Source organism: Camelina sativa, chromosome 8, assembly GCF_000633955.1.
Source record: "Camelina sativa cultivar DH55 chromosome 8, Cs, whole genome shotgun sequence".
In the NCBI taxonomy this organism is placed as follows: Eukaryota; Viridiplantae; Streptophyta; class Magnoliopsida; order Brassicales; family Brassicaceae; genus Camelina; species Camelina sativa.
Genome location: NC_025692.1, coordinates 21,473,747 through 21,487,387, shown reverse-complemented (window position 1 = coordinate 21,487,387; position 13,641 = coordinate 21,473,747). Strand labels below are relative to the sequence as shown.

Genomic DNA, 13,641 nt, shown 5'->3' with positions numbered 1-13,641 from the left:
TAAAAGAAGAGGTTGGGCTATTCATTCATATATGTATAAAAAATGGAGCCGAATAGGTACTCCAAGGTTTCATTTGTACTGTACATATGATCTAATTTGTTCCTCCTACTCTACATGAATATAACTCATTTTTCATGCATCTATGAATACACTGATCCACTGATTAAATTAGTGAATAGATGATGATGATGATGATGTTACAAGACTTTTTGAAACAAGACTTTGGAGATGTGAGTTTGAAGATGATCGCCACATGTAGCAGAGTAGTAAAATGCTTTTGCTACATCAAGAAACGTGATGCCGACGTCACGGAATGTGTCACTCTCCGACAATGCTAACTCCACAATTTGCTCCATCTCCTTCTCCATACTCTTTATTATTGTCTTCTCCTTCTCATCGTTTCTCCTTGCCTGCATTGAGACAATTAATAATTGATTAGACTCTAACCGATAACATCGAATGGATCATCAATAATGAACCAGTAACATCGAGTAGACCAATCCTTCCAATTGATAATTTGTTGGTCCGGTCCACCGCACAAGCAAAAAGAAAGTTGTGGATGTGTATTATCCTATTTAATTATTCGACCGAATTTTAGAAGAAAAAAAAAACGAAAGTAAACAATTAAAGGAATAAAAATATATAAAATGAGTAAACATTTTACTATCATAGTTATTTCAAATAACTTATATGTTTGAAGTTTAAAGTTAATTACTAACATAAGTACATAACGATTACTAACCTTAAAGTATTGGCGAGGAAGACAGATACGATTGATGATTTCCGCGAGCCGAACGAAGTGAGGATGAGAGAAGAAGTTAGTTTGGTCATTGCTCTTCATTAGAATTACCATCTTCACCATGAGCTCTCCTACTTCTCCTTCATCTCCATTTATTTTCCATTTCTCCATCCACTCTCCCCACTATACATAGTAATTAAGTTAACTGTTAAGTTAACTGATAAATTAATCATACACTTATAGATGCATAACTATCGAACATTTTTTTAGTCATAATGATATACCCTAGGCCCTAGATATACTCTTCTATTTGCTTAATTTTTTTATAAATTTTATTTTTAAAATACACTAACCTAAAATATGAGAGGAAAAAAAGAGAGCGAGACGTACCGATTGATAAAGGAGATTGTTAACGTCACGGCCATGAGACATGAAAAGATCAAAAGACATTTGATTCAAAGTTCCGATTAAGATTCCGACGACAAGCTGACTCGCATGAACCCTTCCTGGTCGGTCCAATCTCATGCTCCTGATTTTACATCCAATTATAATATAGACTAATTAGTCAATCAGCCGTTTCTACCAGAGCTTTCTTTCTTCTCTAAACTTTCCTTCAATTTTAATTTTCTGGAAAGATATTTTTTTCTTTTGCTAAAAGGAAATATTATATATATTCTACACACATAAATCTCAATTTTACTTTTTCGTTTGTGGTATTGGAACTTTCAAATCTTACAGTTTCGAGCCTTTCGGCCTCCCGATGTTTTTTGTTTTGTTGTTATACACGTCACCTATTTTGATCCTTATCGAATGAGAGAATTGATATCTTTAATCCTAACCGATAAAAAAGAAATATATTCTAGTGAAGTTTATATATCTATTTGGCAGAAAATGCCATATATATTGAAAAAAATTGTCTGCACATCACCAGTGCGATGAAACTGACAGTTATATTTCTTCTATATTATTTAGGTTAAATGAACTTATCTTTAAAAAAAAAAAATTAATTGGCGACTGATATTTTTGTTCCACAGCTTGGTTTTTTCTGCCGCAAAACAAACAGTACCCTAACGAATAGGGTTAAACTTAAAACCACTAGAGTTAAAAATTTGCAATAACTGCTTAGTGGTTTTATGCTACTACAATTTTTTTTTATTCACATTGATATATATATATATATATGTGTGATCCTAGCTAAGCTATATTAGTATTAAAAATAATTAAGTAAGAGAAAATATGTAATTTACGTACCTGTAATTGAAGTGATGATCACTTCGTCGAGCATTGGCAATATATTTATGAAACTGGTCGGAGAAGCTTCTTCTGGAGTCAGAAGATTTTCCGAAAGAAGAAGAAATGGCTTTAACCAATACACTTGACTTAGCCCAAATCATTCTCTCATGTGACCTTTCTGATTCAAAGATAGTTGCAGCCGCTAAGTAGTAACACTCGAGAAGCTCACTCCTGCTCACCCCACACTCATTTAACCTATTATCTTCATACCACCTGCGTACAAATTTACACTATATTATATAATATATATATATATATATATATATGAAGATGAAAAAGAAAAGAAAAAGATGAAAATAATATAAATTTGTGGTTTCTATTGAAGATACGTTTACGTGTTTTCAGCCACTATTCAAATTGACATTTTATAAAAAAAATTATTGCAGTATATATCAGGCAAATCAGTGTGCATTGTTGTTCCAATTTATTAACGTAATACTTAGCAAAAAAAACAAAAAAAATAACAAACTAAAAATATATCCAACAACCATTGGAGCCATACTTATCGGAAAAAAATGAAGAGTGAAGATGGTATTACTTTTGGAATGTGTCCCATTCGAGCTGATGCAGAGCTTGGCAATTGTTGTAATCTTGTTTTGCTAATTCCAGATATTCATTATTGTTCACGTATGGCATCCTACATTGTCCAAGATCATTATTGATCATATTAATGTATCTAGCTCATAATTAAATAACAAACAAATAAAAAAGAGTTACAACTACCGGAACATTTTGTTAAATATAGAAACTGAGACACCAACATATGTATACATGTTAGATCTTTGCAATTGATTTGGTTCATCCAGATTAAACTCACCTAGGTCTTTTTAAAAAGCAGATGACCAAAATACCCTTATCTCCCAAAAATATACATGGTCGGCTCATGCATGCATTTTAACATTTAGTGCAACTGTGCAATGCATTTTGTTTTGGATTCATATGGTCCATATATGCAAAATTATTTAGTTTTTCCAAAATCTAAAAATAAGAAGTACTGTACCTATAGAGGGTCTTGCCAATCCAAACGTCGTTTTCTCCACCATATTGATCAATATAGAATCTCGTCTCTACTCGAGGCAAGCTTGCGTACCATGGAATCTCTAAGGCAAGCCCAATCTATCAGGCAAAAGAAAAAAAAATATCAAGATAAGAAAACCAAATAAGCAAAAAAGGCGAAACACGCTTTGTCGTATTGCTTCTCCATCAGACGAACCCAAAACGGCATGCAGTGCGTATGTGTTAATATTAATGTTTTTTTGGAACCATTAGTAATATAATGTGTGTTTTGGTCTTATATTACATGTACGTACCTCGCCTGGTAGGTCTTTCATTATAATCCACTTATCAAGCAACTCGTCTCTCTCTCGTTTATCTTGTAGATAATTATAAGAGAATTCTTTGGCGTTTTTCAATATCTCATCCCTTGGAAACGCCAATTGCGATGCCCGGTACAGATTGAACATACCGGTCACCGCTTGGTTTGATTGCCCCACAAAGCAGAAAAACTCTCCTTCTTTCTCAAAGTTACTGAATACATCTAAAATTCAACTTTTGTCAGGAATTTCACATTATGAAAGAATTTGTCTTGGTTAAGAATAAATAACGAATTAAAAAATATGAGTTTCTACCTGCGGAAACTTGGTATCCATGAAGTCTTAAGAGCCTAAATGCCATGGCTGTATCGTCGATGTCTTGTACATGGGAACATCTAGCCCAACATATGCCTTTGTCTGTCCAATATCTGATATTTAATCATCATCACCATTAATTAGAGTTAACACTAGTTTGGTATACAAATGAAGTTATATATATTTATACGAATAACGTTTTTAAAACCTGTGAACATAGTCAAGACAATCTTTAATCTCTTCTTCAAAGTATCTCGATATCCCTAACCGTTGTAGCCGATCCACTATCCAGATGTGCTCGAAAAGATCCACGGGGAAGACATTGGGAACTGAACACAATAAAGGAATAATTTAAACATAAGTAGTAATAAAAAAGTATATATTATGCTGTACCATGCGCGCGCAACATACTACTGTAAAGTAGATAACTTCATAGATAATAATAGGACTAGTTAACAAACCTCCTCCATCGAAACGTTTGACGGCATTTCGTAAATACCCGAGGCAGTTACTGTCTCGGGTCTGCATGAATGCGAAAGCCGTAGAAGAAGGAGAGAAGAGGAAAGACCCGTCTTGAGATTGAAGTTTTAAGAGCTTCTCCCAATCTAAGTCACGCATACCCTCCAAACTATGCAACAATGTTGTTGGTATCTTGTGCATTATCTCTTTCGGTATCCTACAAAAAGATCTCGCACGTATGTCCGAAATCAGGTCATATCCTAGTTTATATATATTACATTTTTTTTTTGGACAAAGTCTATATATATTACGTATGCAAATATATCATCGTATAATTCTTTTGTTGGCTTTGAGTGAAGTACATTGGACCCATATATAATAATAATATACTCTCAAATATATTGATTTATATATAAAAAATAGAATGTTCAGTTAATGTATATTTTTTGGGCCAAGACACGAACCTTGTTAGCTTTAGCTCTTTCTTGGCGTATATATCTTTTAAGACGGGAGAATCGTACGGTACATCAATGTCTAATTCTCGAGCTATCTCAAGTAACGATGGGAATGCTACTTCGAATCCGATAGGCATATGCTCATCGTCTTCTTCTTCGAGCTTCCCAATATTATCCCGAAAAAACGTGATTCCTGAACTAGCCATTAAATTATATATACATCAAAACAATGCATAGTTAATATAAAAAAATGTCAAATAATTTGGAACCTAATATTTTTGAAAGTTAAAAGGAAAAAGAAAAAAACATTTCAACAAAAGATTGATGTTATAACTCGACTTAACTTATAGCTATTTAAACAACAACGTATACTTTCTTTTTAGGCCACTACAAAAAAGTTTGATTTTTGCATAAAGTGAAGATTTTTTTTTCTTCTTTTTTTTGTGTGTTTTCGAAAATAAAAATAATAAATAACCTTTGTGGCATTGACGAGGAAAGAGATTCCATGATCTTAGAGCAACGACGCATGCAAGTGTATTGATGAGACGATCATGATAAGAGAAGAGATAAGCATCACCCCAAGATCCATCAGAGAGTTGGTTATCGGCGATCCATTTCACGGCGGAGGGAAATGCCGGCGTTTTATCTCCGGCGTCTATTAATGCAACCCAAGCTGTATCATAAGCCGATATCGTAATTTCACCGTCATTTAAGTTTCTCAAAATAGATTTCACACTCTTCACTGTTTCTTCGATTGCAATATTCCTACTTGCAATAATAATCTACAATTTCAAACACAAGAAAGAAAGAAAAAAAAGAAGTAATCAGCGCTATCATGACAGTGTTTGAATTCAAACCATAATATAGTTTGTCGGTGTAAACATAAGAACTATTTTTTGATGGAATATAAAGCCATAACTCGGGGGTAAATATATAAATCAAGGTAAAATGAATAGGTAAGAATTTAGCAAAATTCATTAATGTGGTTGTTAGTAACTATTAGTGACAAGAACATTATAGCAACAAAAAAAATCCTATTACCTGAGGAGCATCTTCTCCTTGAATCTCTTGCCACTGTATTAGAGGTAGATCATGTTGAACCTCCTGATAATGAACGTATTCTAGACACACATACAAAAAAAAAAAAAACATATAGTTTTAAGTTTCTTATATAAAAAGATATTTAAAGACTTGGAAACTAGTATTAAAAAATACTTGAGATTTTATAAAAAGTAGACCTTTAGTTCGAAGGTTTGAAGTTGAAGAATATATGGAACCGCATCTGGTTTTGTTTCTAGCGACATTGAGAGGAGACCCTGTTCAAAGTGAGGAGGTTAGAAAAAAAAAAGTATTAATAAAATAATTTGCTTACTACTACTATGTTAAAAAAATAAAATAAAAATAACTAGTTTGGTCGTGAAAACATTAGTTTATTTAGGCTTCCAAAGGAGATCTTTGTGTGTATGTGTTGGCAAATAATAAATAATAAGATACGAGGTCAATCCATTCGCTAATGAGTACTACTAGATTCTCTAAACGTACGTTCTTTATAGTATAATAGTTAATTAATTCATATTGAAAAGCTTCTTATATCATCATCATATAAAACAGAGTAACACACATAAATAGGAAAATTGTACATTCTTTCGAAAAACCAAAAATGATAATGTTTTGTTTTTGTAAAACATTTACTTTTTTTTTTTTTTTTTTTAAAAACAGAGAAAAGCCCCATTTTCGTATTTGAGTCAAAGAACCCCAAATTTCGAAGAAAAAAAAAACAAATCGAAATTTTTGGGAAACAAAGAAAAGGAAAAAAAAACAGAGAGAATTTTGGAGAGTAGTTAATGATACTATAATGCTTTGGAGAAAGAGAAAAGAGAGAAGAGAGAGTTCATTGATGATGATGATGATGATGATGATGATGATGAGACATACCTCACGCGTGGGTACTATGAGAGAACATAAAAACAGAGTCATCACTCTCTCTATTTTTGTTTTGTTCTCTAGGGAAAACCAAAAAAAAAAGGCCCGAAATCAAAACTTTTTTGGTTTATTGTATCGAAAACTCAGTCAAAGAACGGATCATGATTAAACCCACAAGTGATATTTTTGATTCCTAAACTCATCAGTAAGTAGATAACAAAAGTTTGAGACTTGGATGATAGATAACATATATAAACGAAAAATAAAACTCTGTTTTTGTGTGTGTGTGATCGTACGTGACTACTACTGACAAGATAGAGAGAGAGAAAGAGATCACTCACCTGAGATCTTAAGGAAACAAGAAGAGAGAGAAGACCAAGTAGAAGATATTGTTGTTGTGTTACTGAGAAAGTTGGTACTTGGAATAGAGTTAAGAGCATGATACTGATGAAGAGACGACATATACTCTTTCCTCTGTTTCTCTCAAAATACTTAGTGATGAAGAAGAAAAGAAAACTTAATGAGTAATAGATGAAAAGAAGAAATTGAGATATACTACTAGTAGTAGGATTGGTGTGAGAGAGAGAAGTCTTGATTGGATTATATATATAGGGACAGAACCGACTTCCCATCAGAGATTGTGTTTGATTTTTAAAGTCTTGAGAGAGAGAGAGAGAGAGAGAGAGAGAGAGAGAGAGAGAGAGAGAGAGAGAGAGAGATTTGTCACTACAACAAATATGCACATTGTTAACCAGAGAAAAACGCTATCATAGGTCTTTGATAGCGTTTTCATGAGCGCTGTTTTAGGGCACTGTTATTATATGTACCCCATATACAATAGCACTTATTACGTATGCTATGTTATAAAAATATAACATAGCTTTAAGAAATTGCTATATTATCAAGATCATAATTTTGAAAAAATTTATACAACATTTGTTTTTTCGTGCTATGTTATAGTTTTATAGCATAGCTCTAATAAACTGCTGTATTATCAAGATTATAATTTTGCAAAAATTTATACAATATTTAATTTTTCGTGCTATGTTATACATATCTAATATAGCTGTTGCGAAATGCTGTTTTATCTTGTTTACTGTGCTATGGTATATTCTTTTATCATAACGTTTACCTGTACTTTTATAGCATTTTCTGATATGTGATTATAGCACACATAACCTGTTTTATAAAATCTCATAAAATCTGATTAATAAACGTCTCAGATCCAAAATACATAACAAAAGTCTCAAGAACATCAGTTTACCATCAAAGTCTCAAGAACATCCAAAATAAACAAGCAATCTCAAGTACTTAACATTACACAATAAAACCATCAGTTTAAGACATAATGACCTTGTTCTCTGGCCAAGCAATGCAGGAGCTAAGTGCATCTTCAATAATCTCTATTTCATCGGATGGCCTCCAAACTTTTACATTTTTCACCTTCACAACATCTATCCACACTTTAACTGCATTAGAACCCAAGCGAGTAAAGTGAACCTTATGTTCTGGATCATTTGTTCCCCATCGTCCTTCAGCCACAACCCTATTCTTTTCAGTTAAATCCATCAACTTGCACTTCTTATTCTCCTTGGAAATAACTTTATTAATGCGCTGCCATGTTTACAATATAAACCATCAGTCATCATATAATTAACAAAAACAACTTCATAACATATGAAAACACTTACTGGAGACTTCCTGAGAGGAGACTGTGATGGTAAAGTATTCTTTATTGGTGATATTGGACCCGTTGCATCATCAACAGGAGACTCAGAACCAGATGCAGACTTAGAAGACATAGATGCAGATTTGGCCTGCGATGCAGCCTTTGAAGCTGTTGCTGAAGTTTTGGACTCTGTAGCAGACTTAGAAGCTGTGGCTGCAGACTTGGCCTTTGATGCAGACAAAGAAGCATGTGATGTAGCATTCTGACCAGTTGGAGTTGAGGGATTTTCAAAATCAACCTTACTCAGGGGCCAAGATACGTAAGCCATCAAACAGTCCTCAAGAAATGACATTTCAGCTGTAGGTCTCCATAGTGATGTATCAGGCTGCTTTACTGAATCCACAAATACTTTAACTGCTTTTGGTCCAAGAGGAATTCCGTTAACCAACGCACTTGGTTCTTGTGTCTCCCAACGCCCCTCAGCAACAATGACGTCACCCTTAGACAAATCCAATAGTTTACATTTGTTTCCTTGTATACCCTGTTAAACACAATCAGTAAACAAATCCAATATAATTAATTAGCATTATAGACAGGGGTAATACATTGCTAACACATTGCTAGAAATTATAAATACCATAGGGGCAATGTCTTCCATTTGGATGTTGTTGTCTACCAGTCTACACTTATCAGTTGGCCATGCGATTATATGTCCAACAGCTTCTTTCATATGAAAGATCTTTTGTGCAGGTCTCCATAGAAATGCATCTGGTTTATATGCAGCTTCAACTAACTCTTTGAGATCATAAGGGCCAAGACGACAGTCATTCACTATGTCATCCGGATCAGAAGAAAGAATCCGACCCTCACCAACATTTTCATCAATGTCAGACCAATCAACAAACACACNTCTTTACCTCATTAGTCCGCTTATTAGTCTTCCACCGTGAAGCATTACATTTGGGACATTTATCAAGCTTCTTTAACTTCTTTCTGAAGAGGCAGCAATCATTAACACATGCGTCGATCTTTTCATATCCCATATGAAAGCTCTTTAAAAATTTCTTGACATCATACAATGATGTGTGAAAGACATTACCATCTGGCAACATGCTTGGCAATGTCTGAAGCAGTTCATTGAAGCTCTTATCCGACCAGCCATTATGTGTCTTAATCCTAAACAAAGTCACAATAGCCGATAACTTGCTGTGGTTTGAACAGCTAGGGTATAGTGGGGTTTCAGCATCCCGGATCTTTGCAAGGAACTCATCCTCTTGTTGGTCCTCACCCTCTGCAATCTCACTTAAGTCGCCCACAGGTTGGTCAGCTAAGTCACCTCTAAAAGCCAACTCTTGATCAAAAAATTCAGCAGCTTTATATAACTCAAAAACTTCCTCATTCCACTGAGTTGGTTTACTTTGAAATTCATCTACTGACTTCACATCTCCATGATGATACCAATCACTATGCACCTTGTATGCCTCATCCATCCCTCTTATTACAAGATGCTCAACCACAACACTGTTTAACTGTCGTACTACATTACGACAGTCTTTACAAGGACATATTATCATTTCTATGTCACCTAAAGCCGCAGACACATCCCTTACAAATTTCCAAGCTCCACTTTTATAACCAGGATCAGCTCTTCAATGGATAATTAAAGAAAAAAATCATAACTAAAAGAACATCTTAAAGTATCCAAACCCAAAATAAAACCTAATTATGAAATATAATTCCTTACCTGCATAGATGCACCCATGCCTTGTCCAACATTATATGTTATAATATAAATTTTAACCTTTATAGATAAAATAGAGATACATATTATACAAAGCTCACATTAAGCAACAATTCAGACAATACTGCACTACTTCAGACACATACAGATGCTCTTAAACCAATATCTAACTGTGTAAAATCTCACTAATCTAATCACTATTTATACGAATCAGACTCAAAGGACAAAACATAGCAATCACCAATATTCGTGTGTAATAATAATGTTTAACTATTGGTTGAGTGATACTAACCTGTTGTGTGAGTACAGAGAAATGAGAAGCTTCAGTTCCCCAACATTTCAATCACCAACACTTGGGAAAAAAAAAAAATCGTTCAGTTTATGAAGGCGCAAATACTCAAATCCAAAAGCTATTTTTGAGTCAAATCTGTAAATAATCGAACCCTAACAAAACAGATGGATTCGAAACTCCACATTCTCAAAATCTGTAAATAATCGAACCCTAAAAAACAGATAACGAAATAAATCTAGATAAATCGAACCCTAACAAAACAGATAACTAAATCTGACCCTTATCGAAATCAAAAGCTGTTTGAAATCACAAATAATCGAAACAAATAACGAAATTAGGAGGAAGAAGAAAGACATGCCTCAAAAATGGATTCGAGCTATCAATTGCGATGGATATGGAGATTTAGGGCGAAATTGGGGCTTTTCACAAACGGCGAAATTGGGGCTTTTCACAAACGGCGATAAAACTGAAGAATTGATAAGAAATTTAGAAGAATTTGAGCACACACAGAGAATTTAGAAGAAGAAATCTTCTTAGGTTGAGCTTAGGTTGTAACGAGAGAGAGAGAGAGAGTGTGTCGAGTTTTTGGGTTTTTTTTTTATTTGGCGATTAAGTGAATAATTTCACTAAGTATTGGCGGACAAAAGTCACTTTTGTTTCCCGCTACATAATTTTCCTATCATAGCGTTAATAAGATGCTATTAAAAAGTAAGCGAAAAAAAATCTCATCTTTCATAGCAGTGACGGAAAATGAGCTATATCCGTCTGCTATCAATGTACATATTTGTTGTAGTGTGTGATGCATGGAATGTGTTTTTGTGGGATCAATCTTTCTTTCCATAGCTATGGCGTTGAAGGGCAAACTTGGCTTTTTCTTTTACATCCCATTCTCTTGTATTGTATGTATATACTTCTTTTTACTTTTTTTATTTCCTTCTTTTAAAATGGTATTATTATAGGTCGACATCTTCGAAACTCGAAAGTACACATACGAAGTGCTTCTCAATCATATCATATCACACAAATAATATTTCTCTTAGTAACAAAATAAGTTTCTATTTGCCAGGAAAAGCTGAGTATATTTTTCGTATGGCATATAATGTTTTATAAATGGTAATTATCTTGCAATAAGTAACAAACAAAAAAATGGTATTTGTCTCGGTGTCAAGGAATTATAAAAAGAAAAGCTTTGGTACTTATCTCACTCGTGTCGAACGGTGTTAATCTTATTTGGAGTTTCCTATTTTTGTCAAGTTCAAGTTACCTACACTTCAAGTACCCATAATCTCACGATTTTTTTTCCTTTTTTCACATCTTAAGATTCTAATGTCTCTCTATATTTTTTACATTTTTCACATCTTAAGATTCTAGTTTCTATCTATATTTTTACATTTTTCAAATATTCCTTACTTGTTTATCATTTATAGGAATTGATAAAAATGTTGATAAGAGCTACAATTTCCTCTATTTGAAATTTGATCAACAATATTCAGATAGAGATGAGTCTATATTTTCGGTTACGTGACACGTAAAATTTTACTTTTTGCTACATATGTTTTAACTTTCATTACTTTCATCAAATTTTGAAAACAACAATAGATAACCAAGATGATAGTCATACTAGTCATTAAACTATACTTATGTACTAATATACATAACTAAATTACTAATTTAATTTACTAATCTTGGTTAGTAACCTAGAATATTCTTCATAACACTGATGAACATTTTAGAATATACTTAGTGATAGATTCTATCACATTTTACTTAATATATTTATATTCTTCTACAATATAACTATATTTTTATCCATAAACAGTAGGGGGTATTATATATTATCAAGATAAAATAGGTAGAAATAGAATGTCTAATATGAACGTAATTAACATGTATCTAAATTCTAACATCTTATAATTTGTCTTTGAGAAAACAACAACTTATATTAATATTTAAATGCAATTAAACTTATGATTTTAGTTTGGTACGTAACGAACATGTCTAATAATAATTTAGTACCGTATGTTCATAAAATATAATACTATATATATACTATCTTGCATAAGACTTTTGACATATACACTATATAAGCATGGCAAATAACAGTAAAAAACAGGTAAATATCAAAACACCATTTGCGAATTGATAAGTATCATGAAAGTAACTATTTGATTCGGCTACACTTCTTGACTTCATGAATTTACAGTTTGAAAATGAAAAAAAGCAACAACTCTCTTTGTAAGATTACGAAAACGCTGCTAGGGTTAAGGCCTGGAAGACGCTGCTAGGGTTAAGGCCTCTCGTGGAACATTTCATCAAAGCACAAGTAGGTAACGGCTTAAAAGTTTCCTATTGGTTTGACAGCTGGACTTCCTTTGGTCCCTTGTTAAAGAAACTTGGTTATTTTGGCCCTCGCCACTTGCGAATCCCGCTAGATGCACGAGTTGCAGACGGATACAAAGATGGTGACTGGATAATCCACTTATCTAGACCAGCAGCGGCTACCGCTATTCATGATCATATATTCTCCCTCCCTGCTCCGTCCCTTGATTCTCCAGATGACTTTTTTGTTTGGTCTGTTAATGATGTGGTTTGTCAGGGTTTTTCTTCAGCAATGACTTGGGAATCACTCAGGCCTAAGGTATTGCCGAAGGACTGGATCCCCTCTGTGTGGTTTAAGGGTGCAATACCTCGGTTTGCTTTCCAAATGTGGATTGCCACACTTGACAGACTACCCATCCGTCAACGCCTCGCAGCATGGGGACAGCTGAGATCGTCTGAGTGTTGTCTATGTACGATCGAGACGGAGTCAAGGGATCACTTAATGCTCGCGTGTGCGTTCTCAGCCCAACTTTGGAGGATGATCTTCAGCAGACTGTGCCCCCGTCAACGGTTATTCTGTTCATGGAACGAACTCCTCTCCTGGACCAGACAATCTTCAAACTCCGCCCCTGCTCTGTTACGCAAAGTGGTCGCACCGGCAACTATCTATAACATTTGGAGGCAAAGGAACAACCTTCTCCATAACTCTTGCAGGCTCGCTCCATCCATCATCTTCAAGATACTCGACAGAGAGGTACACAACATCATCACAGCAAGAAGACTAAGAAAGCATTGGTGAAACCTAATGCTTCTTTGGATCCGTTAACAACCCAAATCTTCGTAACTCTATAGCAGCTTTGTTTTATTTTTTTGCCTAAGCTGCTGTTGTGTAGGTATTATCTTTTATAAAACCTTTATTCATTACTAATGATATTTACATGTTTAGCCAAAAAAAAAAATTACGAAAACTTTATAGCATCATCAATGATCCTTTTTTGGATTTAAGCCTAGATAAATGGAAGGTCAAGCCTTTTAGATGATTGGGCCTAAGAGTCTAATAAAGCCCATGAGATGTCATCGTAATAGCTACAGGTAGATCTAAAAAGGGGATAAGGGGTTTTAG

At 34.0% G+C, this 13,641-nt stretch overlaps 2 protein-coding genes across 2 annotated transcripts; both read right to left on the bottom strand.

Moving 5' to 3' along the window:
- Positions 1-7,041, bottom strand: LOC104707805 (ent-copalyl diphosphate synthase, chloroplastic-like). Its single transcript, XM_010424235.1, has 15 exons — positions 6,839-7,041; positions 5,813-5,890; positions 5,616-5,695; positions 5,050-5,356; positions 4,584-4,767; positions 4,122-4,336; positions 3,869-3,989; positions 3,661-3,773; positions 3,343-3,569; positions 3,033-3,148; positions 2,571-2,669; positions 1,991-2,245; positions 1,130-1,268; positions 743-922; positions 1-410 (listed from the first exon to the last, which is right to left on the bottom strand). The coding sequence occupies exons 1-15, from the start codon at positions 6,957-6,959 to the stop codon at positions 198-200; spliced, it is 2,448 nt and encodes an 815-aa protein (XP_010422537.1). The 5' UTR covers positions 6,960-7,041; the 3' UTR covers positions 1-197.
- LOC104709787 lies at positions 9,063-10,684 on the bottom strand. Its single transcript, XM_019228813.1, has 2 exons — positions 10,200-10,684; positions 9,063-9,813 (listed from the first exon to the last, which is right to left on the bottom strand). The coding sequence occupies exon 2, from the start codon at positions 9,738-9,740 to the stop codon at positions 9,063-9,065; it is 678 nt and encodes a 225-aa protein (XP_019084358.1). The 5' UTR covers positions 9,741-9,813; positions 10,200-10,684.